Source organism: Penicillium solitum (assembly GCF_028829755.1).
Source record: "Penicillium solitum strain IBT 25940 chromosome Unknown utg000005l_segment0_segment0, whole genome shotgun sequence".
Taxonomy (NCBI): domain Eukaryota; kingdom Fungi; phylum Ascomycota; class Eurotiomycetes; order Eurotiales; family Aspergillaceae; genus Penicillium; species Penicillium solitum.
Window position 1 is genome coordinate 2,959,399 of NW_027072125.1, and position 27,908 is coordinate 2,987,306.

At 49.4% G+C, this 27,908-nt stretch overlaps 9 protein-coding genes across 9 annotated transcripts; 3 read left to right on the forward strand and 6 right to left on the reverse strand.

The window, feature by feature from the left end:
* Nucleotides 1-773: 773 nt before the first annotated feature.
* Nucleotides 774-1,049, reverse strand: N7455_008718 (uncharacterized protein; the record flags this gene model as incomplete). The annotated part of the gene is made up of 1 exon (XM_065605949.1): nt 774-1,049. The coding sequence occupies one exon, from the start codon at nt 1,047-1,049 to the stop codon at nt 774-776; it is 276 nt and encodes a 91-aa protein (XP_065460898.1).
* A 1,018-nt stretch (nt 1,050-2,067) lies between these two features.
* On the forward strand, nt 2,068-2,938 carry N7455_008719 (LITAF-like zinc ribbon domain-containing protein; the record flags this gene model as incomplete). Its single annotated transcript, XM_040957930.2, has 3 exons — nt 2,068-2,378; nt 2,425-2,634; nt 2,713-2,938. The coding sequence occupies 3 exons, from the start codon at nt 2,068-2,070 to the stop codon at nt 2,936-2,938; spliced, it is 747 nt and encodes a 248-aa protein (XP_040811639.2).
* A 231-nt stretch (nt 2,939-3,169) lies between these two features.
* Nucleotides 3,170-4,987, reverse strand: N7455_008720 (D-mandelate dehydrogenase-like dehydrogenase; the record flags this gene model as incomplete). Its single annotated transcript, XM_065605950.1, has 4 exons — nt 3,170-3,476; nt 3,553-3,739; nt 3,879-4,604; nt 4,681-4,987. 4 exons carry the CDS (start codon nt 4,985-4,987, stop codon nt 3,170-3,172), a joined length of 1,527 nt encoding a protein of 508 aa, XP_065460899.1.
* A 2,048-nt stretch (nt 4,988-7,035) lies between these two features.
* On the reverse strand, nt 7,036-8,789 carry N7455_008721 (uncharacterized protein; the record flags this gene model as incomplete). The annotated part of the gene is made up of 2 exons (XM_040957896.2): nt 7,036-7,245; nt 7,314-8,789. The coding sequence occupies 2 exons, from the start codon at nt 8,787-8,789 to the stop codon at nt 7,036-7,038; spliced, it is 1,686 nt and encodes a 561-aa protein (XP_040811651.2).
* Nucleotides 8,790-14,931: 6,142 nt separating this feature from the next.
* On the reverse strand, nt 14,932-16,324 carry N7455_008722 (uncharacterized protein). Its single transcript, XM_065605951.1, has 2 exons — nt 16,188-16,324; nt 14,932-16,110 (listed from the first exon to the last, which is right to left on the reverse strand). The coding sequence occupies exons 1-2, from the start codon at nt 16,264-16,266 to the stop codon at nt 14,957-14,959; spliced, it is 1,233 nt and encodes a 410-aa protein (XP_065460900.1). The 5' UTR covers nt 16,267-16,324; the 3' UTR covers nt 14,932-14,956.
* Nucleotides 16,325-16,476: 152 nt separating this feature from the next.
* Nucleotides 16,477-16,965, forward strand: N7455_008723 (putative small nuclear ribonucleoprotein SmG; the record flags this gene model as incomplete). Its single annotated transcript, XM_040957861.2, has 4 exons — nt 16,477-16,506; nt 16,579-16,650; nt 16,772-16,846; nt 16,906-16,965. 4 exons carry the CDS (start codon nt 16,477-16,479, stop codon nt 16,963-16,965), a joined length of 237 nt encoding a protein of 78 aa, XP_040811591.2.
* A 430-nt stretch (nt 16,966-17,395) lies between these two features.
* On the reverse strand, nt 17,396-21,180 carry N7455_008724 (transcription initiation factor TFIID subunit TAF2; the record flags this gene model as incomplete). The annotated part of the gene is made up of 2 exons (XM_040957880.2): nt 17,396-18,823; nt 18,877-21,180. 2 exons carry the CDS (start codon nt 21,178-21,180, stop codon nt 17,396-17,398), a joined length of 3,732 nt encoding a protein of 1,243 aa, XP_040811597.2.
* Nucleotides 21,181-21,638: 458 nt separating this feature from the next.
* N7455_008725 (uncharacterized protein) lies at nt 21,639-23,553 on the forward strand. Its single transcript, XM_040957890.2, has 6 exons — nt 21,639-21,821; nt 21,896-21,999; nt 22,071-22,196; nt 22,266-22,309; nt 22,362-22,439; nt 22,489-23,553. The coding sequence occupies exons 1-6, from the start codon at nt 21,794-21,796 to the stop codon at nt 23,390-23,392; spliced, it is 1,284 nt and encodes a 427-aa protein (XP_040811610.1). The 5' UTR covers nt 21,639-21,793; the 3' UTR covers nt 23,393-23,553.
* A 301-nt stretch (nt 23,554-23,854) lies between these two features.
* Nucleotides 23,855-27,447, reverse strand: N7455_008726 (LEA domain protein; the record flags this gene model as incomplete). The annotated part of the gene is made up of 2 exons (XM_040957963.2): nt 23,855-24,376; nt 24,436-27,447. 2 exons carry the CDS (start codon nt 27,445-27,447, stop codon nt 23,855-23,857), a joined length of 3,534 nt encoding a protein of 1,177 aa, XP_040811697.2.
* Nucleotides 27,448-27,908: the final 461 nt, after the last annotated feature.

Consider the following 27,908-nt stretch of genomic DNA (forward strand, 5'->3'; position numbering starts at 1 on the left):
CATGGAAGTACCCGAAGCATCTAGTAATCCACTGAAGCTTCCAAGGTTTCCTCGGGATACCAGTATTGAGTTCATGGATGCAGGTAGAAAGGGATTTACCATAAATGTTGTGGGGAGTGATCATGTTAGCCACAGGGATGAGAGGCCCTCGTTCTTGAGGAGCTTTTACCACCAGTTCATCAAGAGACTTGGAAGACAGTCAATGGGCCAGAAACATTGACTGGCGTCACAGAGAAAGACAATAGCGCCGTCGATGCTGACAGCAGCCCAATCCACCCAAAGGCAAATCCACTGTACTAGCCAGAGACATCCATGGATATTCCCTTTGTTGAGATATATCCATCCTGCCTGTTCTCCATGAGTTTTCAAGGGCCATAGATAAACTAACAATCAAAAGCACCAGATAGAGGAAATTAGATCATTAGAGATGTAGAACCTTCGTCTAAACTTGTGTAGGAGAAGGGGTAGACGTTTTCACCAGTTCCCTTCTTTTCGGTGTATTGCGTGAGCCCCGAGCTAGGCCAAACACGAGCTGCGAGAAGCGAGAAGCGAGAAGCGAAATACCAAAGACCGGCAGATGTTGAAGGCGGAAACAAAGAAGATATACCCGCAGAAATGAACACCTTCCTTGATAGGCAGGTGCCGGGAGTGTCGCACGTGACTCCACAAACCCCAATTACTTGCGTCCAATTGATTGTAGAGCGGCTGAATCGGTTTCGGAAGACGAGTCGGCGTTGCCGTAAGTATACCTTGATAGAGCAGATATTCTTCCCTCAGATATAGCTTTCTCCGACGGTCTTTTGTTGTAAATCTGAGTGAAAGTGGAACATGCCGCTGGATGCACGTGATTCCAGGAACCCCAATTGCTTCTGACCATTGTTTGTAGAGCGGCGGAATCGACTTTGGAAAACGGGCGAGCACTGCTGCAAGTAAGCCTGATAGACAATATCTTCGCCTAGCAGATGTAGCTTTCTCCGACGGTCTTGTGAGATGGATTTGATCGAGAGGCCATTATCTTGGCGGATATCATTCGGTAGGCTGTTTGTCATGATGGTAGGTAGTTATAACTTACCGTGGAAGTTCGGGATCTCACATAGCCTGCAGCCCGATGGCGGCGGTGATGTTCGTCAACTTCTTCGCTTGGTGGGGTGCATCGTGGGAGGGGATGATGGTTTCATTGGCGGCTCCATTTATCTTGGCTGTCTGGGCGTAAAGGTGGTGGATATGCGAATGAACTTTGGTAAAAATGAAGTCTCGCAGATGCGTTCTTTTGTCGGAGACGAGAGCGAATGGGCTGGTCGCCCTATGTGCGAATCGCCATCAACATAGTCATCGCCGGCGGCGGCTGCGACGGCGACGACGACGACGACGACGACGCTACCTGGCAACTACCTCGTATAATCCGCCTAGCTCCCAATGTTATATTTACTAGGTTTACTAGGCCTAATTCATACGGGCCCGTATTTTCACATGATAGCTCTTTGTTTTCCGCAGACTGTATTGATTTTACCTGCCATACTTCCAAGGTTCCTTCTGATAATTATTAGCTGTGAATCATGCTGGTAGTCTCGGTCGTGAAACTTAAATTGACATGTTAATTTCTCCATTGTACTCCACAACATAAAAACCGACAATTCCGATAATTGCCCAGACGCGAAAGTGAAACATTGACTAACCAGATAAACCGCACAACAAGAATAGACCAGGTCGCTCGTGACTCATTACACAAGAGATTTCATGCTTTATCTTCCCAATTTAACACAACTCACTAGACAGGGGTCCGTGGCCGGGCGCAGACCCGGGGGCCAACCATGTGATCTATACAAAATTCATGATGATTCGTCAAAATACTTAGTCTAATTCCCGTGTCCCCCCTTGATTGGCCGTGTAAACCATTATGCTGTGCCGTTCATGGCGTTTAAGCCTCAACTTCCCCTTGATACACCGTGCTTCTCGTATTGAGTTTGGACCCCACATTTTGGCTAAAGTAATATTTAATAACGACGGCCTCGCACTTAGTGGTCTTGATTTTTGTTTACTTATCGAGGTACGGACGGACTGCCCACTATGGAAAACAACAAAGAATCAACAGTGCCAATTGCATCGGTTGCGGCCGCCGGTCCAGCGACGGATTCCGTAGTAGATGCACCGACTGTTCCAAATACAGCGCCGGCGGATACCACAGCATCGCCTGCAGATGTTCCCACAGCATTGCCGACATCATTGTCCACAGCGTCGCCCGCAGAATTAGCCACAGCGCCGCCGACAGCCCCTGAAGCAAGCCCGACACCCGAACCTACAGCAACAAGATCATTGCCGGTATCCGACCCAATGGCAATTCTACCCGCAGAGAACGAGCCTCCGCCACAATACGATGAGTATGCATCCCGATCCAAAGAAACCTGCCCGATCTAACAGAAGCAGGCACAAGAAAGACGCAATTACAACTCCTGCTCCGGCTGTTACGTTACCTCAAACCAACGAGAAAGGCACACCAATTGGCCCGCAAGTTCCAGTCGCCCTGCGAGTAATTACACTGGCGCAACTTGGTCAAGAGCCCGGACGCATCTGTTGTCCGTTTTGCTTCCATGAGGTCCAGACCAGGGTGAACAAAGAGAGCACTAGCGCTACAAAGTGAGTACTGATCTATCCTCGGCTCAGTTTCTGATCGGTCTTGCTTCTGATGATGCTAATCTATCGTTTACTTTGTAGTATGGCGGCGGTGTGTTGCTGTCTCTTCGGCGGAATCTGCTGTGCATTCCTACCGTTCTGTATGGAAATGTGCCATGACTCCCATCACTTCTGTACGAATTGCGGCGTGCAAGTAGCAATTCATCCACACGAAGGCCCTGTACAGCAATTCGGACCTAACTCCCCTGGGGCAATTATCCAAGCGCCGGCCCGCGTCCAACCACCTCAGGCTGTTATGAAGAACTAAGGCGGTGATCTAGTCTACAATGACTACAAGGGGTGACAGATATGTACTGTGTTTACTGAGTTGCATGATACCTTTTGTTTACTTTGAGATGTATGTTACTTTACTACTAATAATGAGAAAAAGAATTGGCGAGGCAGCATTTGAATTTCATTAATGAACCCTGCCCCACGTAGATGGACTAGCCACCTGCGTGGGGAAGGGTTCGAAACATAAGACATGACCATGTCCCACTCAGGGGACCACTCCTTCCTGGTCGGGCATTGTCCCGATCAACTCGCGGTACAAGTTGGCGAGGATGACGGCCTCCTCGGGGTCGGGCCAACGGCGGATCTGGTTGGCGAACTCAATCCGGGTGTCCCAGATGCGCTCGCTCAGCCTCTCGAACTCAGTGATGTCGAAGAGGATGGCACCCTCGGCCATTGCCTGCCGGCGGTCCATGCTGGCTCGGAGGTTGATGATGCCCACCTCGAAGGCTTCACGCATGGTGGTGGGGGTGGAGTTGGGAGGGGGAGGAGCTTCGCCAGCCTGCTCGCTCATGCTATTGATAAGACATGTCAGTATATTGTTCATTGGTTCATACATGGGATGAAACTATGTATCAATTGTTTACTTACTTTGCGGTGGTGCAGACACCGGTGGGAGAGAAGTATGGTGTGGTGGGGGTCGGCGGGCGTGGAGGTATACTACAACACGCTTGAGATGATTGGATGATGAATTGGGATGCTTGGAGAAGCAGCTTGTTCAGACGGTAAGATGCGAGAAGATGGGAGGTGGTTGTAAGAAAGAAAGATCGTTTGGGGTCTGTCACGTATTTATAGTTCCCCAAACCGCCTGCAATCGAAACACTAGAAAGGTAGGCGTCGAGTACAACGCGCGGGCAGGAAGGTAAACAATGAATGATGGTACCATTTGAATAAAAACAATGTCTATAACTTTGAACCTGTCGCTTTAGCCACTAGGTGCGCATTAACGGGCGTAACGGCCTTTCCAGTCTGATAGAATGAAACAATATTCTCCATACCCAACCTCTCGAATCCAATATGTGAGTCAACTGAAGCACCTGCATTGTGGGCCATCATCTCGACATTCTTCATAGCTGCAAGTTCAGGGCTAACTCGTGGCTCATCATAGTGCACATCCAAGCCAGCGGCGGCGAGCTTACCACTCTTCAAAGCATCGACAAGAGCACTCTCATCAAGCAGCTTACCACGAGCAATGTTGATCAGTCGCGAGCCGGTCTTCATCTTCGCCAGCAAAGATGCATTGAGCAGTGTCTCGCCGCTGAACGGTGTCGCAACCATTACACAGTCTGAAACAGCAAGAAGGCTATCCATGTCCTTGTGGTATGTTGCCTTTGAGACGGCTTCCAAGTGTGCCGGCATCTGGACGATGTCGTGATAATGAATCTTCATGTTCATGGCCAGGAAGGCCTTTTCGGCAGTACGCCGTCCAATTTGACCAAATCCAATGATTCCAAGTGTATGTCCATTGGGATTGTGTGAGACCATAGCCAAATTGCGGTTTGCATCGACAAAGGCATCGGCATCTACGGCGCGTGCGGCAACGTGTGACCAAGAGAATAGACGGAATGTTGAGATAATGAGCCAGATGGCGGCGTCAGCGACGGATTCTGTGCATGCAGCGGCGGCATTGCAGTAAGTAACCCCTAGATAGAGTATGAATGTTAGCCGCTTGTCCGTGACTCAGGTTTCCTCATTGTTCCCAGGTCGTTGTATACATACCCTTCTTGGCCAAAGCTGCAGTATCAACCCAATCAAAGCCGGCGCCGGCACTGGCATAGACCTTGCAGGACGCTGGGAGTAGCGAGACAAGCTCCTCATCCCAGTTTCCCATCTCGCCACCAGTATTCCAAAATGGGCGGTAGATAGCAAAGAAGTCGCCGAATTGGCGCTCCTTTAGGGCTCGGATAAACTCCGGCCGAGACATGCTGTAGGACCGGCGGATCTCGAAGGCATTCTTGAACTTGCTGTATTGATCGTGATTCCAGCGGATATCGTCGCCAAGGTGAAGGACAATTGGTTTCGACATTTTGGGAGGACTTTTGCGTTTGTATAGATCGGATCGGTGGCTGGAATAGGGTTTAAGGGTATTTGATGACGGTCAACGGCAATTAGTACAAGAAAAAATTGCAGAACTTGTTCCGAGAATTCTAGTTCTAAACTGGCAAGGCGGAATTAGTTAAATATCTCTTTTCCGACTCTGTTGTAGATGTTCATCACGGCTATTGCATTTTCTTTACCCCACGGCTATTGAGCGACCGCCCGGGGTAGCGGGTATCGATGCCCCCGGTTAATGAAATCCGAGACGTCAACTACCGATTTAATGATGAAATTCGATAATTCCATGACTATCAGATGAAACGAGAAGCGGGGAGGAAACAGGGTTATACTTTATACAGGAGACAAACCTTTAGGAACTGTTTACCTCAGGTAACCCTAAAGGAGCAAGCTATTTTGCTGAGGCAGAGGACCAACATCCGTCAGGATCAGACATGACTAGCCGGGCCACGAAAATCGAATCATGTGAGATAAATGAACACTACTAACCGGCGCAAGCCGTCTAACAATTACAAGTGAGGTGCCTCCTACAACCTCACCCGCGTTTTAACAAAGTCGTGGGGTTGGAGATCCCCACATTATCGCATTGCGATCGCGTAAGATTGTGGGGTAAGCTGTAGATCAACAACTGAAAATTGGTTGGTTCGTAATTGGATGATGGTCGGTGTTGTTTGTGCGATTATGAAGTTTGCAGAACTGTGTAGAATGACAGGACGAAAGGCGATATCTAATATACTACTATAGGAAATCATGTGACCACTGAGGGATTCAAACAGTTGCGCAGTAAGTAGGTCTTGTCGTGGACGGATAAAGGCATGATGGAAAATATTTTTTAATTAATCCAAGTGGAAAGTACCTCAAAGCGCTCGGGATCTTACTGATCATTGTGTACTATGCGGTGCCGCCGATCTACCTTATTCCTGAGGTCTAATACTCTCTCCACGATGTGACCGGCAATTACGTGGCTTATGTGGCGCTGTTGTTAGATGATTTTGTTGCATTCCAGCGGGCTATCCATTGTGTCTGTCGAAATAGCCAGCTTTAGCAAACCTTGGAGGATGAATTGATGGAGATAGTTTGAGGAAAGAGAGGGTGCTAGGACCAGAGGTAAAGAATAACCCATTAACTTCCATGTCTCTATATCAAACTCAGTACTAGAACAACTGCAGACTCACTTATCAGTGAGTGATGGGAAAAGCCCCAAGTTACATAAATTATTTCGAAAAAAAGAGGTGCCAGTGCGTTTATGGGGTTGGAATCAACCATGTGCTAAGTATCAAATGTATATGGCATAGATAAGTGATGTGGCATATACAGGGTGCAGAGACCAGATAGTTAGGAGGGAGAGAGTTGATTGCTACGAAGTACGATCCGCCGACTGGCAACCTGATGATACAAAGTGAACATCAATGCTAGAGAAGTAGCACTTTTCAATTACCAACCTCTCTATCCCCTAAGTTCAAGAACATAAAGCAACCTTAGTAACCTCTCCCATAATTATATAGGCCAGTGTTATAGAAACTGCTCTCACTGGAAGGACCATTTATATCACATATGCCTTTGACTTCCTGCACCTTCCTACAATCCCTCAAATGCACTAATATTTACAATAGACAACGCTCAAGAGACTGCTGATTAACCCAGCTGCTACATACCCCAAATTCCTCAAATCCCCTAATCCTCTGACTTCCGATATGCAGTGTCATTCAACTGGAATGCTTGAATCAACTTGGCATATCACCACCAAATATACAATTATCACATGGGATATCAGCTAGCACATGGTAACGTAATCTTAATTATATGTAGCCAAGATTCCAACTTTCAAAAAGTAACCAAGAGGAAAAATATACAAAGACAACGCTACAACACAAAATCTCAGACCAGCTGAATACAAACAAAATACAAAATGTAGGCCAATCTGCCTATTGGCAAAATCGTTGCATATCAGAAGCAAAAAAGGGAGCCAAAAGAAACCAATCCACCCTTAACTCCCAGGATATTCATCCAAGGACCAAATCAAAGTGTGATGTTGTGAATCTCGCACCACTTCTTCTTGCAAGTAGCATTGCCAAAATAATAAGATCCGCCATTCGCCCAAATGTGCTCGGCAACCTTTTTCCAAGATACCTTTGGTGGGTTATTCATGTTGATGCTGATGTTAGTCAGTGAGCTGTAAGCATCGTGTGTTTCAGTGTGGATGGTGACGGCTTGGCAAAGGAGGCGGATCTGTAGGAATGGGGTCATGTTAGTCGAGATTATTTTAGAAGTAAACAAAGAACGGTTGCTTAACTCACATCCTTATCCTGCCATTTAGGTTTTCGCACGCGCTGCTCTTTAGACTTGGTGAGAGTGCGGTATCGGCCTCGCAATGTAGACTCTGCCTCTTTGAACCCGCCAACTCGCTTGATATCTTTGTATGATAGTCCGCGGCGCTTGCAGTCGATGAGGAATGTGTTCCGCTCGTCGGTATAGTGCAAGCCAGCCTCGATACTGGCTTGATCTTCTCCGCTCTGCTGCGGGGATCGTTCCTCTTCGTTGGTTGAGGGAGAGAACGATGAACTGAGGCTTTCTGATGATTTCTGGTCGGGGGATCCGAATTCTGTGGCAGAGGAAATTGTCTGCGGTTTTGCTAGATACATTGAGTGTGGCTCGGGTTGATATTGAGGAGCCTCAATGGAGGGTACGTAGGCTCCACAGGCTGGAAAATGGGAGATGTGGCTCATAGGCCCGGTGGGCACAGATGGGGCCAAAGTCATAGGCATAGGTCCAAAGGGAGGCGTGGGAAGTCCATGACTCGGTCCATAGATATGGGGTGCAGGTTGATTGCATTCATTTGGGCTGGTGTATGCATTGGAGACGGGCCAATGTGCATTGTAGCCGTGGTGGGTTTGCCAGCCGCCATCCTCTGATGACCCACTAGGGTCAAGAGTAGGATACCAGATATCATCATCGTTAGACGGAGCACATCCAAGCCATGTGAGATACCCATCCCAATTTCCCGGCCTTGAATTTGGACGCGTGGTAGATGAAGGCACGAGATGTGGGTTGTGGGGGTACTGATTGAGGGGTGAGCTCATGGGGTAGTTGGCGATGTCTGGGTTTGGGACATTGAACTGAGAGTTGGAAAAGTCCTGCTCATCTCGCGGGGTACATGGGAACCCAAATGATGAAAGAGAAGGAATTTCCTCAGTGGCCAAGCGGAAGGGATTGCTAGCCACCGTGAACATGTTGCTCCGTGGTGCCGGGTGAACTAGCCCAGCGTGTGTTTCCACGGTGCGTGTGGTGAAAGGCTCATCACAGTGGTCAAGTGAGTCAAGATCAGATTCACAATAAGTGCTTCTGTTGGTCGAAAGCGCGCTGTTGAGGTCCAGCTGTGTCGTGAATGGAGACACGCTCTGCGAATACGCAGAAGTACGAGGGCCTTCCCCTCGGAGGGGCGTGTAGCGCCTGCCCTCCATGGGAGGCATGGGATGTCCCGGCAAACGACGCTGGTTCAACATCGTGTTGGGGGGCTTTCGAGGACGTTGTTGTGTTTGAAGTGATGGGGAAGGATGGTGCAGCAAATGAGAGTCCTGAGGGGAATTTGATGTAGAGGGGTAGAAGACTGAGTACCAATCAATGGGGGAAGAGGGAAATTGTTTATCAAGATCATCTGAACTCCCAAAAAAGTCCGACGAGTAGGAGGATATAAGCTCGCCTGGCTCATGGGTGTACTCCTTCGGATAACCAATCCATGACTTCGGCACAGGAAGACCAAGAACGTCTGCCATATTGATCACAGACAAAAATAGAAATAGAAATATTAAAAAGATTATACTGAGCAGGCTAGATGGGTTATTGTCTTCCACGCTTCACCGCAACTACTGGCGAGTGTTGTACGCGGGTTGTTGCTGGGTGTGGACGACCGCTATCCCGGAGGTTTCCTCTTTGTCGGCCAGTACACACTGGATATAGTGTGGAGAATTCGAGGAGATCTGCAGGGCTGACCGTTATGAGAGGTTAGCGCTTTGTTATATATGGAGAGGTTTCACCAGAACGGTGAGAACTGATTGGGCATCACTTACCGTATGCATACGATAGCAGGAAATTGGCTACCAGAAGGCGATACCACAAGGGAAGACGAGGGCTAAAGCCGCTTTGAATAACTGTACTGAGTAGTCACAAGCCTCTAGTGACTCGCAAGTACCAGCTATGCGTCGCAATGGCACGGCGGTGCGGCTGTTAAGAGATTGGTCTTGGTGGGGATTGGGCTGTAAGTCGAGCCGTTAAATGCAATGCGGTCTCAGATCTGTCGGAAACTCAACCGTTAGGAGAAAGGAGTTGAGTCCCCAGACTGTTGTAGTGTCGATATCCTAGGTTGCAGGTTGCCAACAGGGAGAGATTGTTTGAGAGACAGTATAAAATATAAAAGTTCAAAGTCGAGGATAGGGGATGGGATCCCGTCAAGTTTATATCAATGTACTAGAAGACACAGCAAAGCTAGGGAAAGATATTGTTCAGGTCTTTTAATAGACATCATGAATTGATCGAACCAGTGGCATATGAACCATGTCTATCATATCCGCCAGTTCATTTCAGCTTTTCGGCCCGTTTAATCTCAATGGAGGCCCGTGCCATTGCTAGGTGAGCAAGAATAATCTCGGCCTGTTCTAGGCGTGTAGAGAAAAGGGGGAAACAAAGAGAAATATAGGCATGGGTTGGAATTCAAGGGTTTCTGAACCCTAACCAGGTCAGAAATCTCAAATCAGCTGGACCCCAGTAGTATACCCATGATCCACTTGCCGAGCGTTTCAAATCTTTTCTCTATTGTCTAGCGTCATGTCTTGATTTAGCCTCGATTCCGTGGGAGGTAGATGTATGTCTAGGAAAGGTGTGAAACGAGAGCGAATAGTGGACGGGTTGTATTCTCGACGGCTTCGTGAAGAAGATCGTCGCTCCCGGCCGTTAGGCCCAAGTCAATATATCTCCGTTCGGTATTTGTTTTTCTTTTGCTTTTTATATCTGCATTTTATCCCATCCTAAGTGCTGGGTGAATTGGTCCCGGAACTGCATCCCCGTTGGCAACGGTCCCAGCATAATTAGTATGCCGCGGAAATCGTTGATCTCCACCGTGTACAACCCTAGGCAGGGCTATGTGCCCGTCTGCAGGTCTACCTGATCGGTAAACTCTCTAGAGATCCATGACTTGGCGGTGGCTCGGGCAGTCTTGGAATGTTCCATCCTGAGCGGGTAGCCACAGAGAGCTTATGGGGAAAGCTAAGTGGGATCCGGGCCAATCAGACCAATGGAGCCAATCCAACCTGCTTGAGAAAAAGCAATGTAAATAGGATACCGGTAGAAGCAATTTCCTGGTTGGAGGCTGGCTGGAGAAGGTTGTGTCGACAGACGTGACCTATCTAGTCTTTTGAGGCTCTAGCGTCCAACACAGCAGTTCGTTTTGCCAACATGAGTTCATGAAAGGCCCTATGAGATTCAAGGATGAAGACCGACAAGATCCTTGTCAGGATGATTTCTATTTCCGTTGGACTATTCTTGGAATAGTGTAGGATTATATTTGAGTAAATTCAATCATCAAAACACAACAAGTCACTAACGTCCACAACTGCTGAGAGAAATAAATAAACATCGTGAATTTAACAGAAAACCCTCCGAGCCCCTTTTCCCCAGATCCCCACGGCCCTAAAAACAGGCATATTTAGAAGAAGCTTCTTTAACGACCGCTGGGATGGCCTAGGTGACGTTGAAACCGGAAAGATCAGAAACGAGCCTGCAGCAGCACGAACGCGCAAAGATTCCGTCCGGCCCCCTAGCTAGGAGTGGAGAACCTCAGCTCCCGATCCTGTGGGAAAGCTCCGAGTAAATTTCGTTTCTTTGAAGCAATGTTGTGTTGGTGTTACATGTCTGTGGAGATGCCGCCCTAGTGGGTTTGGGATTTACCTTTTCCAGGTTCCAGGTGCTCGATTGATCGCTATGCTTCATTTCGCATATGCAGATCATAATTGGTCTTGTTATTGTATGTTATTTTTAGGATATTATTACCTGGTGATGTGTACTATGTATCTGTCAGGCAGTATTAAGGCCTAGATAAATCCGAAACAAATCTGGGGAAGGGGTGGGGTGGGAACAGACAGGTTGGATGCGTTGTGTTGATACGAACAGTGGATCTAGGGATGATCAGCGGAGAAGCAAAAGGAAAGAATCCAAAAAAAAAAGCAAAAAGAGTTTGGTGTTGTCTAATTTGAAAGGAGTCTCTCGGCAGCCTGTTATCCGTTGGCTGTCTGTTGGTTATTGATTGGTTGAATTAGGGCTCGGGGATCCCGGATACCGGGGTTGTGGGTAGGTACTTTAGTGCCTGCTTTAGTGTAGTTTATCTGGGATTTTTTAGCTCTAAAATATGCCAAGTAGATCAATAAAATGAAGGGCATCGGCTGTTTGGCTAAAAACAGAAACGAAAAGCCTGCAGTAGTTTGGAGGTTGAGACAGAAGCTGAAGGATTCTTCCTCATTCACGTATAGGGACTCGGCTCCTTCCTAACAGAGACTCTACTTGTCGCAGACCAGGAATCTGGGTTTCTAGATGAGACATAAGACACAATTCAGAGGTGGGAGGAACATCCAGCCTACCACATTCCAGACCATGGCTTGCTGGCATGTAGCTATGCATTGTCGCGGTTAGTGGTTAGTGCGCTAACAACTCCCAGTTAAAAGGAGACATTGTGACACAATGTTGGTTTTTGTTTCACAAATTCTACCTCCCACCGAAGGTTTCGGGAAATATGCGGCATTTTCAGAGTCGGAATTTTCAATTATGGTCTCTACAGCCGGTGATGGTGATATCTTGTCTAGTCTTCCATGGGGTGTCGGGGAGATGTTACTCAGGGATCGGGACTTGACCGATGAACTAGGTTATTGATTTCCTGGTCTCAATTAAGTAAATGGTTGTTTTAATATTGAATTTGATAAGTAGCACACTTTATATACGCATCCCCACTCAAGAGAGCGCAAAGTAGGGGGGAATGTCTCACAAATATTGAGGAAATGGAAGAACACGATGTCTATCTACTGGATCAAGCGCCCCCGTAGAACTCTTAATGATACCATTTTTTGGTAGGACATGCCGTATAGAAGGAGTCAGTAACGGCCATCCCCGGTACGCCAGACGTTTGAACTCCCCGTCGCGTTCCTGCTTCCGTCGGCCAGCTGCGTCGTCCCAGGATAACAACCAGTTAAAGAGTCGGTCAATAAGGAGTAGTTTTAATGAAGTTCGATTGTAGGTAAACTACGGAATGACTAGTCCGTATTCTCGTAGTCAAATTGTACAATAGCGTCGGGGAGGTCATGAAACAGTGCGGATGATAGAGTAGACAATTGGGAAATGCCCAAAGGTGATGAGATGTTAGGTCAACAGAGAGTATAATGTGAACCGAGGGGCAAACTAAAAACTTTTGGATTCTCAATAATAAGTAGAGATTGAAAGAAGGATATACAACAGATGGTAGCGAAATATAGACATCCAACTAGGTTGATATATATTCGGAAGCTGGTGGATGCAAAATTATCACTTTCATATGATCTCCAGGCTAAAGCAGCAAGTGGCCGGGGAATCGTCCATCAAGTTAGTGTGCAAATACATAGGAATAATGCTCCGCTTTCTGCGAGTTCAGTTCTCTAGGATCCTCAAAATGGGTGTAGAGCTGTGAGTATCTGCGATAATCTGCGATAATCTGCGACCTCTCTTAAACCAGAACACGAGAGACATACAAAGGCACCCCTCGCCGCGGGTTCTAAAGATGGTGCAGGATATATAACAGTACAAATATTGTAGTGCTTTTACCATACTTTGGGGTTTACTATCGAATGTGTTCCTAAGCTAGAAAGTGGATATTTAAGGCGGGATGCAAAATATATATCCACATATGAAAAGAACATTCACTTCTCCCAAAGTCCCTGTTCCTCTTAGCGTGTTCTTGCAAAGTCTCATTTCCGCTTCCTCTGTTTGTGTTGGGACAGGCCCTTGGATACCTTGTTTGCCAGGCTTCATCGAGCTACGGAAGTAGCTCCATGTTTGATAGTAGAGATTTGACTCCTTTCTTCTCCCCTATCCTTGCTCCCTAGTAACCAGATCAGATTAAACAGACATAGGAGGCATATTCAGCCGTAAGCAAATAGCAAATTATAAGGCGACAGAGCATCATCTCATGCATCGGGATTTGCTCTAGGGTCTTAACTTGATGGGAGGAGAAGCCGTCGGGACCATCTCACTAGTAACCTTGAAATTACTAGGAATATACTTTTATAATGCCCCAACGCTTCTAGAGAATGAGTCCAACGCCATCAAATTCATCCAATACGTGCATAACCTAAACACCGACGTGGTCTGAGTACTGGTACCAATAACCTAAGTCAGTCCGATTGATATTATGGAGTTCACCCGGGGTCACAGGTTAAGTAGAAGCTTTGTTCGGGGACATATTTTGTAATCGTAAACTGATTTATCGGGATTTATAGTATTGTAGGATCCTTTAGAATTCATTAAACTTCACGACGCCTGTTGCCTCATTCAAGATATGAAGCATGACCAATACAGTGATATATGAGTACGATGCGTGTTGCCCCCAAGCGTTCCGCGAACCCGTCCTAAGGAAAGGGTAGTGCTGTGGAAACCCAGAAACTTTCCCGAAGCTTTGTTATAGTTTAAAGAGAGATGCCTTAGGAGTTAGCAACTGCCAGAAGAAAGACTAGGGCATGTAATAAACAAAAACCATGTAGTTAGTGTATCCGGGATGTATGATATAACACTCAAAACCTCTCTTACTATGTACATACATGTAGGTAAATACCGTTGGAAAGGGAGGTTAGCTTCTTCGAGAAAGACGCGTATGTAAAGCAAGACATTGCTAAAACATAATATGAGGAACTATTAGGCAAACGGACAGACGGGCAGACGGTCCACCCGGCCAGCCGCACCGTCTTGTTGACAATTCAAGTGACAGTATTGACCATTTCTCCATAATAACCAGCATAGGGTCCACGCGGGCATGAAAGTGGGTGGTGTAGCATCCGGTTCCAATGCAAGAACCCCCTATAGCTCTCCGCATCTCAACTTCAGAATGAAGGCACCAGACAACTTGTGCAAGGATCTGACTGGTTGGAGAATGATTAAACAAGGCGTGATGTTCGCTCACCGTGAGGGGTTTGGCATTAGTTGAAACTCAGGTGTACGCGGTCAAAAGGAGCGACCGGAGCCATAATATGGCTATGGGCTGTAGCAAAGTCATCGTGTTTTGCAGACCGCTGTTTGATAATAGTCTTGATTGTGCTTAGAGCGGCAAGACACATATAACGGTCAGGTCGCATGAGTGCCCAACGAGCTTAATGCTGGCCAGACGAGTCGAACCAGCCTTGCTCAAGGTGTAAAAGGTCGCTTTTGGAGCTGCCCAGCCGCTAGGGATGTTCGAATGTTGGTATACCGCAGAGTCCATTATGGCGTGGGAATCCTGTTCCAAGGTTGCAGCACTTTCGATAGGCTTAGCATCACTAGAGGCCCTCTAATGGGCGCCAGTATTTTGATAGGGTACATAAAGGTCCTGTATGGCATCAAAGCTTAAGCCGTTGATTGCAACACTGGGATTATCCGTTGGAGTCAGTCTGTGAGGTGTCAACTCGGTTGTCAAATAGAGATGGGTCGTTTTGTGATAGTGCGTGTTGACTAGCATTTTGAGAGTCGTCAGGGAATCTAATGTGTAGCTCTGCGTAAAAAAAGAGGTCAAAAAGCTAAGGTTAAGCAAATGGAAATATAATACAGAACTCGTTCATTGGGTATCAAAAGCAACAAGGAAGACTCCACGAAGACGACGCAAGGGAATCTAGTAATGACCGAGATGAAGTTGAGCATCCAGGCCGCCTGGCAGGTAGGTACAGGTACAGGGAGGAGATCACTATGAAGAATCCTCGAAGCTGGAATCCGAGGAATCCGACATTGAGGAACCTCTTACTGGCACATGCACAGGAGTACCAACGCTTTCCAATCCTCGGGACTTTTCCAGAGCTCCACTGGAGGAATCGAGCTTTCCGTTCGAAACAATAGCAGCTTCCTTCTTGAGTCGCTCATAGTTGTCGCCAGCTTCTTTGATCATCGCCTGGATCTCCACCTCACGAATCGCGATATCTGCCTTCTCCTTCCTCAAATCCTCCATCCTGCTGATCATCTGTGTTTTCGAGACTTCCATAGATGCCAGAGATGTGCGCAATCTTTCAAAACTACTAGCCAATCGTGGAAGGGATGTAACCTTGGGAGGAGTCTTCGGACGATCAATGCCGGCTGACTTGCCATGACCCATGGCCGCATGAACCTGAGCGGCTTCATAGGCGGCCTTTTCCTCCAAGTCAGAATCGTCTTCATCGGAAATACCCTCGGCATCCTCAATGAGGTCACGCATGGCTTCACGGTCCTTTCGCTTCTTTTCGCGCTCTGCCTTTCGCCCGAGCGCCATTTTGCCATCTTCCGTGAAGAACTCCTCGAACCCTTCGGCAAAGTCTTCATCGTCCCGTACAAGTCTTGTCTCTTCTTCGACTTGTTTCTCCCCTCGCACAACCGCATCCCAGTCATCGGTGTTGGCTGCATTGTTAGCGTCCAATGAAATGAACTCGTCCTCCGCACCGTGTTCCATAGCCAGACGTGCTCGTCGGGCTTTTTTCTCCCGAATCTCGGCTTCGCTGGGGATGTGTGCTTGTCCCGGGACAGTCATAATCTCCCCAAACTTCGCAGCAACATCCACAGCCTTGCTGGTTTCGTCGTCGGTTGTTGTCTTCGGTGTCGAGGGTGTGGAATCGCGAAGTTCCTTCAAATAGTCGTGGTTATAGGTAGGCCGGTCTGGGTCCTGGCCGAATCGCGCAGAAAGGGTCTCCGAGGACACCGAAGGAAGCACACCGGCGCTCCTTTCCATTGCCTTGCGTCCTAGACCGTGGCGTTTCGGTACGACCACTTCGCTGTCTTCGTCTCCATCGTTCATTGACGTCTCGGCGCCAAATGATAACTGCAATTTGGATTTTTGCTTCGGCCTAGAGGCAGCTGGGCGTTTAACGACTGGCTCTGCAAATCTTCATGTCAGCGGCGACCTTGGTAGGCGAATATCTAGGGTAGAAAAAAAGTAATCGTAGCCCACATACCTGGCGCAGCGCCTGCATCCTCCTCGTCATCCCTACCGACCTTGCGGGGCTTTCTGCGATTTGCAAATTTAGAGCTCATATTTGGAATTACCCAGCAATCAAGTAAGGCGAAAACAAAGCGATGCAAGTTGGTGGCGTGAACGTGTGAGCTTGAGGGAACAGCAGCTCTTATCGCCGTATCTCATATCCGGATTATCGTTTCTCCGACGCAGCTTGCACCAAACTCCCAAAGCCACTGCGGTGACTTGAATCTTGCCAAACCCCAAGATACCCAACCGACTCGCCCAATATGCCTCAAGCCCAGCCTGAATTGAAGAAGGTTAGTACTGCCCCTACTATGTTCGCTCTTTTTGGTCCCGAGATCTCAGCTGACGTCGTGCCTTTTCCGCAGTACATGGAGAAGCGGGTCTTCTGCCAACTCAACGGCAACCGCAAAGTCATTGGTATTCTCCGAGGCTATGATGTATGTCCACACCCCATTGTCTGGTCTTTCGGGATGCCGGGGTACCCCCTGGCGCGCCGTGAAAGGCGGGACAAAGACAGAACCGATCAAGCGGGGAATAACTAACGATGTTTTTGCGCAGGTCTTCATGAACATTGTTCTAGATGAGGCATTCGAGGAGAAGCAAGGCGGAGAGAAAGTCGCCATTGGCATGATCGTGCGTTGAATTCCTATCGACGGATATTAAGAACCCCGCTAACAGATGCTCGTTATCAGGTCATCCGCGGTAACTCCGTCGTGATACTCGAGGCACTCGAGCGCATTACCGATAAATAAGGCACTCATCTACGCACAATCTACGACGTTTCTTTTGATGGAAGGGGCACGCACATAGGCACCACTCGAGCACCGAGTGCTGGGAAAAGATCTAATGCTACTGGGAGTTTCTGGGTCGGTTTCTCTTATGGGAACAATCAAAACCTTTTTTCTGTTCTACTTTTTTTCTACTTGTTTGCCAGGGCGCGTTTTAGACTACTATGGCTATCCCAATGACTTTTGAATGTCTACACCTGCACTGGAAATTACAGGGGAACGAACATAAGGCACAGCTAGCTGGTATTGCAATCAGAACATAGAGCTAATCGACATGGCGCCTGGGAGCATGTTTTGGTTCCATCCTCCTGCCTGAGTCAATGGCCACGGACGGAAATAATAAAAGAGTTAAGGTTAAAATACATGTGATATTTGAAAGAACAGCGTTAGATATTCATGTTGGTCGACCACCAAACTTGAGCTTCAGCTTGGGTGTAGATGTGGCAGGGGCTTTGGGAGTTCCGCTTTGTGCAGGCGATGGTCTGGGAATGTGGATTTTGGGGAGATGATTAGGGGTGGGCGTTCCTGGAGCGAGGCCAGTCTTGGTCTGTTTGAATGTAATGCGAGTTGATGAGGGTGGGTGCGTGCCCTGATCCTCGCGCTTGCGCTTGGAAGACGGACCCATGCGGGCTTTGGTAGATCGATAGAAACGCAATTTGCCATGACCCTGGTTTTGGACGCTCCAATATCGCGGAAGTTTCATCCGCACGAGCTTAGAGGTGATTGGGTCGTACAACGTACGGCAAAGGTCAGTAAGCTCGGAAAGCTCCAAAAGGCCCATGCACGGTGAGTTGCATGCTGCCCACATGCATTCCTTCATCGATGCGTCGCCAGCAAGCTCTCGTTTGAGGGCTTCAATGGCGCCAGGAATAGTCTGGCGTCGTGCGATATCGTCTCGGCGGATTTGTGTGGATGATTCTTGTTCAATGATTAAACCATCATTTTGGAAGGCCTCGGTTTGTTGAGGACGACCAAAAGCAATATGTGCTAGGGTCTGACCGAGCAAACGTAAAGATTGGTGGCGTATCCAGGCTGAAGAGTCGGCCGACAATGTGAACATGAGCCAACGAAGAAGCTCCGGACTCTGGGAAATATCCAGGTCCACCAAGCATTGGAATGCTTGCATGCGGAGAAGGTCATACGTTCCTGCTCGCGTATATGGGATGAAACGCATCAAATCCAGGTCCATCATCTTAGCTTGCATTAATTGCGCCTGGCATTGAAGTGCGGCTCGGGAGTAGAGGTTCTGGAAAGAGCTTGACCATTCGTCCATTCGTCGGTAGCGGTCAAACTCGGCGATGGCATCCTTGTCTAGTTGTTCCTCGGCCTGAGCCTCAAGAACACGTTCCATATCGAAATGGTCTAACTCTTCATCAGTACGCGCCTCGCTCTTACCGAGCATGGCATGGCACAGGGACCTCATCAAGGACGCAACATAGAAGTTGTCTGAGTACTCGTTATTCGAGTTGTCATTGAACTTGAGTTTATCGAAAAGGAATCGCTTCACCCTTAATGGAGTTTTCCCACTGTTGTCCCGGACTTTCGAAATTGCGTCAGGGATGACTTGTTGTAGGATGTAGGCCGCTCGGTCGGAGAAGTCATTTGAGCGAGTCATGGGAGATCCTGGGAGACAGAAAAGCTCCTGGAATGCCATCTCAAGATGATGCAGTCCAACCCAATCAATCTCATCCTTAGCATGCTTCACTAAGGCACGTGCAGCCGTGGTACGTATGCCATGGAAGTATCGACTATCCATCAGAGTGCGAACAAAGATGGTGGAAATTAGAGGGTGCTCTCGTTGAGCAGTCATGTATTGTAACGACTGAGAAGGTTAGCATCGTGGTTCCATTAGTTGAAAACAGAAATATAACTCACCTCGAGCTGGGCCACAACATCTCGATCTTGCTGAAGCTGGGAGAGATACATGTACCCAGGCATACCGAGAGACAGTTTGCAGACCCACTCAAAGTCTGCATCCATTCGAATCCACTCATAGGATTCCTGCCCCATTCGCTCCTCGTCCTCTTTCGTCCAGTCAGCCAAACGCCAAGCCTGTGTCTCTTCTTCTGTCTGAAGGACATCCCCCAGACAGTAGAGCAGAACCTCTTCTTGGACTTCAGGATCCCCCGAGGCGACGGCTCTCTCTCGCTGCTTTTTGTTGCGTTTGAGCCTTTTGTACTTCGTGTTGTATGGAATGTCGAACTTCGTCACCCCTTCCTTGATTTCAACGATGTGTTCATAAGGAGTTCCATCTGCCTCGTGAATCCGAAGGGTCATCGACCCTGTGAAGACCGGCTGAACTGCGCCCGCGTAGACGTGCCGGACCTCTTCCTTCACGTCACGCAAGAAGGAATCCTTGTCGAGATCGCGAGGGGCTTGGGGTTCAGATTGGACCTGTCTGATCATCATTTCAACCACGAGCTTCTTCTTGTTGAATCGTTGTGTCGCCTGGAATCGTGGACATCCTGCGCCGTATACCCATTGTTGGAAGAAGACGTCTAATTTTGCGTGACCCAGTCGCTCACAGGTTTTCTGGAACAGGGACGAGGTGACAGCTCCATTGGGTATATCACCCATCCGAGAGTTCAGGAAAAGTCGAGAAATAATGCGAGACATCGTGGCCTTGCCACTGGCTTTGGTCAGTCGGCGATCCAGAATGAACAAGACCAAAGGCGCCTTCAATGCAACGAAGCGATATTCGGAGGGATCAACCTTGAGAATGTTACCCATGTCATATATCGAGGGGCGTTCATAATCCAAGTCGCAGACTTGGTCAGACATCTGCTTCAGTCTGAAACGGTATTCGTTGTTTCCGCAAAGTTTTCTCATGAACGTATCTGTAATGTACCATGCCACACCAACTGTGACCCATGTATCCGAAGGCTCAGCAGGAATGATGTTGATTCCAGTCCACTGACATGCCAGACCGTGCACCTGAGCCCGAGTAGAGTCATACATGGGGTCGATCATCTCGGCTGGGAAGAGTAGATGGCTGCTGCAGATCGACATGCACGCAGTGGGAAGGCTATCCGTTGGGAGGTCATCGACAAAACAAATCTTGTAACTGCCGAATGGGTACGACCCGTACGACAAAGAGAAGAAGTCGATCGCCTGGGCCATGGGAAAACTGCTGTTTTGGACTTCGTCGGCTCTACCTGGGAGGCAGAATGCGTGCAAAGGAATAGCATTTTGGCCAAGTTGTTCATCCTGGTCACTTTCGCGGAAATCGGCCAGGTTGACATACTCAAATGGACCAATAGCGAACCCAATTTGCAAGGCCCCCAATGGTGAATATGAGGCAAACGAAACCGTTTTGCGGGTGTGGTCTTTGGGGTCCACAATGTCATCAGTCAAATCGCCGGAGCACACCACGGACATATCAAGGCCCTCATCGTCCGCAGAAAGTTGGCGGGTCGGCGCTTTGGAGCGGGATGGGGTTGCCGCACCGGGCGCATCTTGGTTCTTGCGGTCGAATACATCACCAAGAGAGTTAGGACATGTTATGGAAACTTCCCAGGTACATCGCGAGGATATATCATCCACGCATGGAAACAAGGGACAGCCGATGCCAGACTCGAGTGAGTTGGTGGTATAGGCATGAGGATACCGTCGATCTCCATTTTCGACACCGACAAATTGTAAGCCGTCCCGAATATGATCAATAACAAATTCGATGTTTACTGTCAGAGCCGTAAATCGCGGAAGGTTTGCCTCTGGCGCCCTGGCACTTGAAGGGCCATCGACATTGTCGACAGTAGATTGTAGTGCGATTTGATCTTGTGCTTCGGCTGAAGATGGATCCAGTTCCTCGATGCGGACGCCCTTCGGAATCGTGATGGGTAAGGTAGGTCTTGGGGGAGTTTGCAAGAGGCTATCGATCTTAGGTGTCAATCGTTCGTGATAGTGTACGCCGTAGAGTTGTAGCGACTCGTAATGATCGGTGTATTTTGTTGTTGCAGGCTTGCCGTTAACGCTCAGCTGTTTGACTTCGCCTTGTCGAAAATTCAACCAAATTGTTCCTAGATCTCTGCGGCGAGGGTGGATTGTGATTTCGGTCCTTCCTTTCAGGCTTTTAGAAGCGAGATCGATCTCAAGTTCGACTTTCTGATGTCCTACGCTGAATCCCAGATCCAACGGGCGTGCCGCGGTACCAACGGGGGGTTCGAGAACACCCGGCATCGTGAAGATCTGAAGATTCCTCAGTGACGAGATGCGCGGGGAGCGCTGTGAAGACCATCCACCGTCATATCCAACCAGACTCGATAGGTGATTGTAGCGTCGGGGGCGAAAAGAAATCCAAGACCAGTTCGCGTCGGGCAGATTCGAGCTCCAGATGACGGTGAAATGCGAGATGGGCGATTACGCGCTTATGGTGGTCGAGTATCGCAGGGCGCTGAGGTAGATCGTAGGCCAGGCGAAGGCGTAAGTGAGGCGCAGTCAATAAGTTCGAGGGCACACTTAGATGCGGCAATGCAACTTGAGTCTGAACAATGCACTGGCAAATCCCGTGAGATCTCGGTCAAGTCAAGCTTCCCTTGTTCGCGTTCCCGATGCGGAGCAGGGCACGTGATTTCGACCTGAAAATCCATCTGGGACATTTCCCGCTTCTCCTTTTCTCCACGTATTCTTGAGATTCTTGAGAGTCGACATTTGTGTTTAAAGGCATGATTTGATTTGTGCATTTGTCCATTTTATCCACTTGTTTGCGCACCTCGCTATGAACTGAGGTGTTGGTGTTTACTCCCCCCGACCATACTACAACTCCGCGCGTGACACGGCCTAATCTTCAAAAATGAACGCAATCTATCAGATGGTCCAAGGTTGGTGATATGAAGACTATGACCACTATATTGATTCTGAGTATTTTGCTAATTCGAACATTCAACCCCTACAGAGACCCAGGATTCCCTCTCCGACGATGCCCTCCTACCCCTTAAGTCCTACAAGTACTCGAGTGTTGACAAGTCGTTCATTTCTCGGTATATCTTGAAGCACTACGTATGACAACCTTGAACCCCTGCAGGAGTTACGTTACCTCAGAATAAACAATTGACTTCTCCTCTGCTCAGTGGAATGCCTTCGTCGAAATTGTGCCGATGTGGATGGCCCCCAACATGGTGACCCTTCTTGGGTTCCTGTGGATCGTGGCCAATATCTTTATCATTCAGATTTTTGTGCCAGATATGGTGGGACCCGTGAGTATCCCTGTTCCTGTTCCTTACTCGGTGCTTTATCGGAAGTGGCGAATTAACCAGATATTTTAGGGCCCCGCTTGGATTTACTACAGCTTCGCTCTTGGCATGTGGATGTGAGTGACCGCCTATCCCTCCATCTATTGGATTCAAACTCACATGAACTAGGTATTCTACCCTCGACAATGTGGATGGTAAACAGGCACGCCGAACCGGGACGTCCAGTGGACTCGGAGAACTTTTTGAGTTTGTACCGCTCTCTGAAAACCATGGATGGATCACTAATCAGGTACAGTCATGGTATCGACTCTTTGAACTGCACCCTAGCCAGTCTGCTGTCGACAGCCGCAATGGGCTTTGGAGCCTCGCAACTTGGTGCTTGGACTGCGCTCGTGCCTTGCCTGGCCATGTATTTCTCGACATGGGAGACCTTCCACACCCACACTCTTTACCTCGGCTATTTCAATGGCCCGACTGAGGGTCTGATCATCGCGTGTGCAACTATGATTGCCTCCGGAATCTGGGGCCCTGGAATGTGGTCTCAGCCCATCGTTGGTTTCCTTAACTTCCCCCAAATCTTCGGCAACAACTCCATCAAAGACCTCTGGGTTCCAATTCTCCTTGGTGGCTTCCTCCTCGGACATCTCCCCGGATGTGTTATGAATGTAGCTGAGGCCCGCAAGAAGCAGGGCTTGCCGTTCACCCCCTTGCTTAAGGAGTGGGTGCCTATGATCGTCTTCACTTTCTCCAACATTGCCTGGTTGTTCTCGCCTTACTCGACAATTCTTTCCGGGAACCACCTCGTTTTGTTCTGCTGGGTTATTGCGTTCGTCTTCGGACGCATGACCACCATGATCATTTTGGCCCATCTTCTGAGACAGCCCTTCCCCCTCTGGACTATTATGCAGGCTCCCCTCATCGGTGGCGCGGTCCTCATTAACCTGCCCATAATCGGCTTCCCCGTCATTGCCCCATGGTTGGAACTGTTGTATCTCTGGGTGTACTTCTTCTTCGCCCTGGTTATCTACATGCACTGGGCGGTTCTCGTCATCAACCGCATCACGACTTTCCTCGGTATCAACTGCCTTACTATCCGAAAGGATAAGGGTGCTGCCAGAGACAGAGCCTATCGCAACCTCGGTGAATCGTCCCACATAGATCAGTCTCGCACTTCGACTGACACATCAAAGACACATTAACTTAGTATGCGCCACGCCATCTTCTATGCAAGACTCGACGATCGACACTAGTCCAATTGGGCAGTTCCCCCGTTGGGAGTTGCCACAAAAGCGCCCTGAGTGGTGCATTGTTTAAATGTTCAACCTCATTGTAATTATGAACATGTCCATTCCTTCTACATGCGTTATTATCTTGGATCTGATGAGAGATTTAACAAATCCCCGAGAGATGGATTTTGATGAAACCAAGCATGGGAATTGAACCCTGCTATTCTGCATACCTGTACTTACGAGACTATTAATATTTGTGAATAGATCAAAATGAATCAAAATAAAGTCCAAGTTCATTAATCTTGGGAGAATTCATAGTACAGGGAATTAGAAAAAGTACAGCTCAACCAAAGCAATCAACGCTAGCAAAAACAGACAAAAGTCACAAAAGCACCGCCAACAAGAAGTTCAAACCAACTTCATTCCAACTTTTCATTTCTTTCCAAGTCCAAGAGCATCAGTCAAACCGCCCAGACCAAGTCCATTAATCAACTTGTCCAATCCAAGACTGCCAAGCAGACCATTCAACAATCCACCAAGACCAAGACCATCAAGGAGACGACCAACAAGTCCAAGCACACCGGTAAGCAACAAGCCAACGGCAGCGATGATCTGGAACAATGGCTCAGAGAGCAGACCCCAGAGGGGGTTCAGCTCCTTCTTAGCATGGGGCATATCAGCGATGCGTTTCTTGCCGTTATCAATGGTCTTGATGACCGTCTCGGTGAGCTCCTTGATCATGTCGGCAAGCTGATACTCCTCGGGAGTGGCATCGCGGGAAGCAGCGCGCGCCTTAGCGGTCGCGGCAATGCGTCCATCGGGGTCGAGTGCGCGAATGGCTCCGTTACATTCTTGAAGAATGCGGCCGCCTTCTTCGAGGAGCGGCTTGACGGTTTGAACAAGCTTCTCCTCGTCGAGTTCCTCCTTAGGGGCGCGGTCGGCTTTCTCGCAGGCCTAGATGTTGTGTTAGTACTGTTGCTTTCACGGGATTCATATGGTGGGTCGGAACTTACCTCCTCGATCTGCTTGCAAACAGGCTTGACTCGATCGAGAGTCTGGCTGAGGATGGAGATCATCTTCTCGGCGAGCTGGCGGTCGGACTCTGCCTTAGCCGCAGCCTCCTGCTCTTCGGCCGTCGGGCCCTCTTCTTCTTCGGGCTCAGGCTCGGGGATGTTCTCAAGCAAGGTGCATTCGCCAATCTTGTTGCCATCGTTATCAACAACATAGCCGTTGTCGTCGATAGTCTTCCCGACTAGTGTGGCGAGGTTACCCGAAGTGAGCTTTCCAATAAGGTTGCCGTCCGCATCGCGGACTTCGCCCTCCTTGTTGATCTTGCGCCCAGACATAGGGTTGACCTCGCGCTTCTTCTCCTCGGGCTCCCAGCGCTCGGCCTTGCCGATAGTGTTGCCGTTCTTGTCGAGAACATCACCATCTTCGTCAACCTTGCGGCCAAGAAGGCGCTTGGCGTCGCCTTCGATCAGACGTCCGATGATCTTCTCGCCGTCTTGAACGACGCCATCTTTACCGACCACAGCGTTGTCGAAGCCGTAGAATGGGCCTTCGGCCTTGTGCTGCTCGGCGCCCGGGATGAGCTCGGCGCGTCCAACAACCTTGCCATTGTCACCCCAGATCTGGCCCTTGCCGTCGACCTTGCATCCAGCGAGGCGCTTGTCACCTTCGACGATACGTCCGACGACAGCGCCAGTGGCGGGGTCAACAACGTTACCAGACTTATTGACAACCTTGCCCTCGAGGATAGAGAGATCTTCCTCGGCGGGGGCCTCCTCCTGGGGAGGCTCGTAGGGCTCAGCACGACCCTTGACGTTGCCGTACTTATCGGTGATCTCACCATCCTCATCGACAGCGCGACCACGAAGTTTCTTGGCGTCACCTTCAATAAGCTTACCAACAATAGATCCCTCATCATCCTCGACGAATCCATCCTTGGTCACAAAGAGGGTCTCCATGCCAGCGAAGACACCCTCAGGCTTGCTCTCGAGCTCATCCTCGGGAATGAGCTCAACACGGCCAACGACCTTCTTTCCGTCGTAGATCTCGCCGTCCTCGATCTTCTTACCGGCAAGCTCCTTGGGGTTGCCCTCGACAACACGAGCAATGGGATACCCATCGGGTCCGATGACATAGCCAGCCTTGTTGCACGAGAGACCATTGACAGCAGAGAAATCAGGTCCAACCTCTTCCTCCTCCTCGGGCTCTTCCTCGGGTTCGAGGCGCTCAGCGCGTCCAATGACGTTACCCTTTCGATCGAGGATTTCGCCATCTTCGTCAACGCCACGACCGCTCAGTTTCTTCGCATCGCCTTCGATCAGACGGCCGACGCGGGTGGAGTTCTCGTCTTCGACAAAGCCGTCTTCGCCGACGACCAGGCCCTCCAAACCGGAGAAGGGACCTTCTTCGCCTTCGTCCTCCTCAACCGGGAGGGCCTTGGCTTGGCCGATCACGTTGCCGCGGTTGTCCCAGAACTGGCCCTTGTCGTCGAGTGTGGCACCGAGCTTGGATAGTTTCTTAGCGTCGCCTTCGGTGATTTGGCCAACGGGCTTGCCGGTGGATTTGTCGATGATGTAACCGAGCTTGTTGCAGGCCAGCCCTTCGAGGGTCTCCAGGCCGGGGATTTCTTGCTCGACGTCTTCGGCGGCATCCTCAGCGGTCTCCTCGGCGTCTTCAACCGCATCTTCGGCGGTATCTTCGGTAGTGTCTTTGGCACCCTCGACCTTCTCATCAAGGGTATCCGTGGCGTCTTCACCGGCGTCTTCGGCGGCATCCTTAGCACCTTCGACATTGTCTTCGAGGTCAATCTTGCCATCTTCGGCGGTATCCTTCGCATCGTCGACAATATCGGTAGCGTCTTCGGCGTCAGGGGCGACATCTTCGGCAGTAGACTTAGCCTCGTCGACATTTCCTTCGACATCGGAAACATCGTCTTCGGCCTCATCCGCGGCACCATCAACAGCACTCTTAGCCTGTTGGGTAGAGACACCATCCTGAGCATCTTCGTATTGATCCTCAAGATCGTCCTTAGCGCCACCGACCTTATCAGTGGCATCACCAGCAGCACCTTCAATGGCCTTCTTCTGCTCCTCAACAGGAATCAGATCAACACGACCAATGGCATCGCCCTCTTCATCGACGATCTCACCATCTTCGTTGAGGGTATACCCAATAAGATCTTCAGGATCACCCTCAACGATGCGGCCGACGACTTGACCAGCAGCGTTCTTGATAACACCGCCATCAGAAACAGGAAGTCCTTCAAGCTGAGCGATATCCGTAACAAGGTTCTCCGGATCAATCTCTCCGACCTTCTCCTGGGCGTCATCGGCGGCATTCTTAGCTTGGTCCGCGACCTCATGAAGGATATCAACGCGACCAATCAAATCGCCCTCCTCATCGATAATCTCCCCATCGTCACCGACAGTTTGTCCGACAAGATCCTCCGCATCCCCCTCGACAACCTTGCCAATGGGGTTCCCATCCTGTCCAAGGATATCCCCACCCTCAGCGACCTCAAGACCCTTCAATGCAGACAGGTCAAATGGCACAGGCAGGTTATCGGTAGCAGTCTGGGTGGCATCTTTAGCGCCATTCTGGACACTCTCGGAACCCTGCTGGACTGTCTCCTTCGCCTTGCCGGCAAGATCCTTCGCCTTATCAGGCAAGCCTGAGGTAGCGCGGCCGAGTGGTGCTGCGGAGCCGGAGGCAGAAGGCGCCTGGGAGGCTGCGTCTTCGGGTGGGGAGATGGGGCGGCGCTGCTCGGTGCGCTTCTTCGACTTCGGGGAGGGCGTCTCTGGGATGGATTGCTCTTCGATGTCTTCGTCGACTGGTTCGGGGGCTTTCTGGGAAAGTTTGCGGGGTGTTGTCGTCTTCTTCGTGACTTTGGGGCTTCCGGCGGCGGCGGCGCTTGGTTTGCTGGCTGCGCTGGAGCCGGAGTCTTTGCGGGCTTTGGCGGGGGTTCCGGCCTTGGAGCCCAGCTTGGGGGGTGCTTTGCTCACGGCGGGGGAAGACATTGTTGTTTTGGTTTTGTTTTGGATGCTTGAGATGGTTTGTTGTTGATATAAAGAATCAAAATCGAGTTGGATAGTTGCAAATTGAATGTAATACAGTCGTGTTCGTTAGGCGTCAGGTATACTTCGTAAAAACGTATGCGGTTGGATTGATAATGTACAAATCCCGGGAACAGGGTATAGTTCGGGAGTAGTGTTGGTAGGCGGTAATTTCTGGATTGATAGAAATAGAATGGGGTTTGAATAATGAAAAGAATAATTTTAGGAACGGGTTCAAGTGTTTATATAAAGGCTTCAGTGATTCTGATATCATCGAAAGTGTCCACCATCATAGTTGTCTATGTAAGTACCGTAACCAGGCACCATACCTACAGAGCCTACTACGTCATGGACCGTTGATATCATGACGGCCTTTTTACTATCATTTTTGCTTAAAATCCCTGTATGGGGGATCGTCACAGAGT

Excerpts from the sequence above, each read along its gene's own strand:
- N7455_008722 (XM_065605951.1), bottom strand. The coding sequence starts at position 16,266 with ATGAGCTCTAAATTTGCAAATCGCAGAAAGCCCCGCAAGGTCGGTAGG. Across the intron at positions 16,111-16,187 it reads GGATGCAGGCGCTGCGCCAG|AGCCAGTCGTTAAACGCCCA; the intron begins GTATGTGGGCTA and ends GAAGATTTGCAG.
- N7455_008725 (XM_040957890.2), top strand. The coding sequence starts at position 21,794 with ATGAACGCAATCTATCAGATGGTCCAAG. Across the intron at positions 21,822-21,895 it reads AATCTATCAGATGGTCCAAG|AGACCCAGGATTCCCTCTCC; the intron begins GTTGGTGATATG and ends CAACCCCTACAG. Across the intron at positions 22,440-22,488 it reads GGACTCGGAGAACTTTTTGA|TCATGGTATCGACTCTTTGA; the intron begins GTTTGTACCGCT and ends AATCAGGTACAG.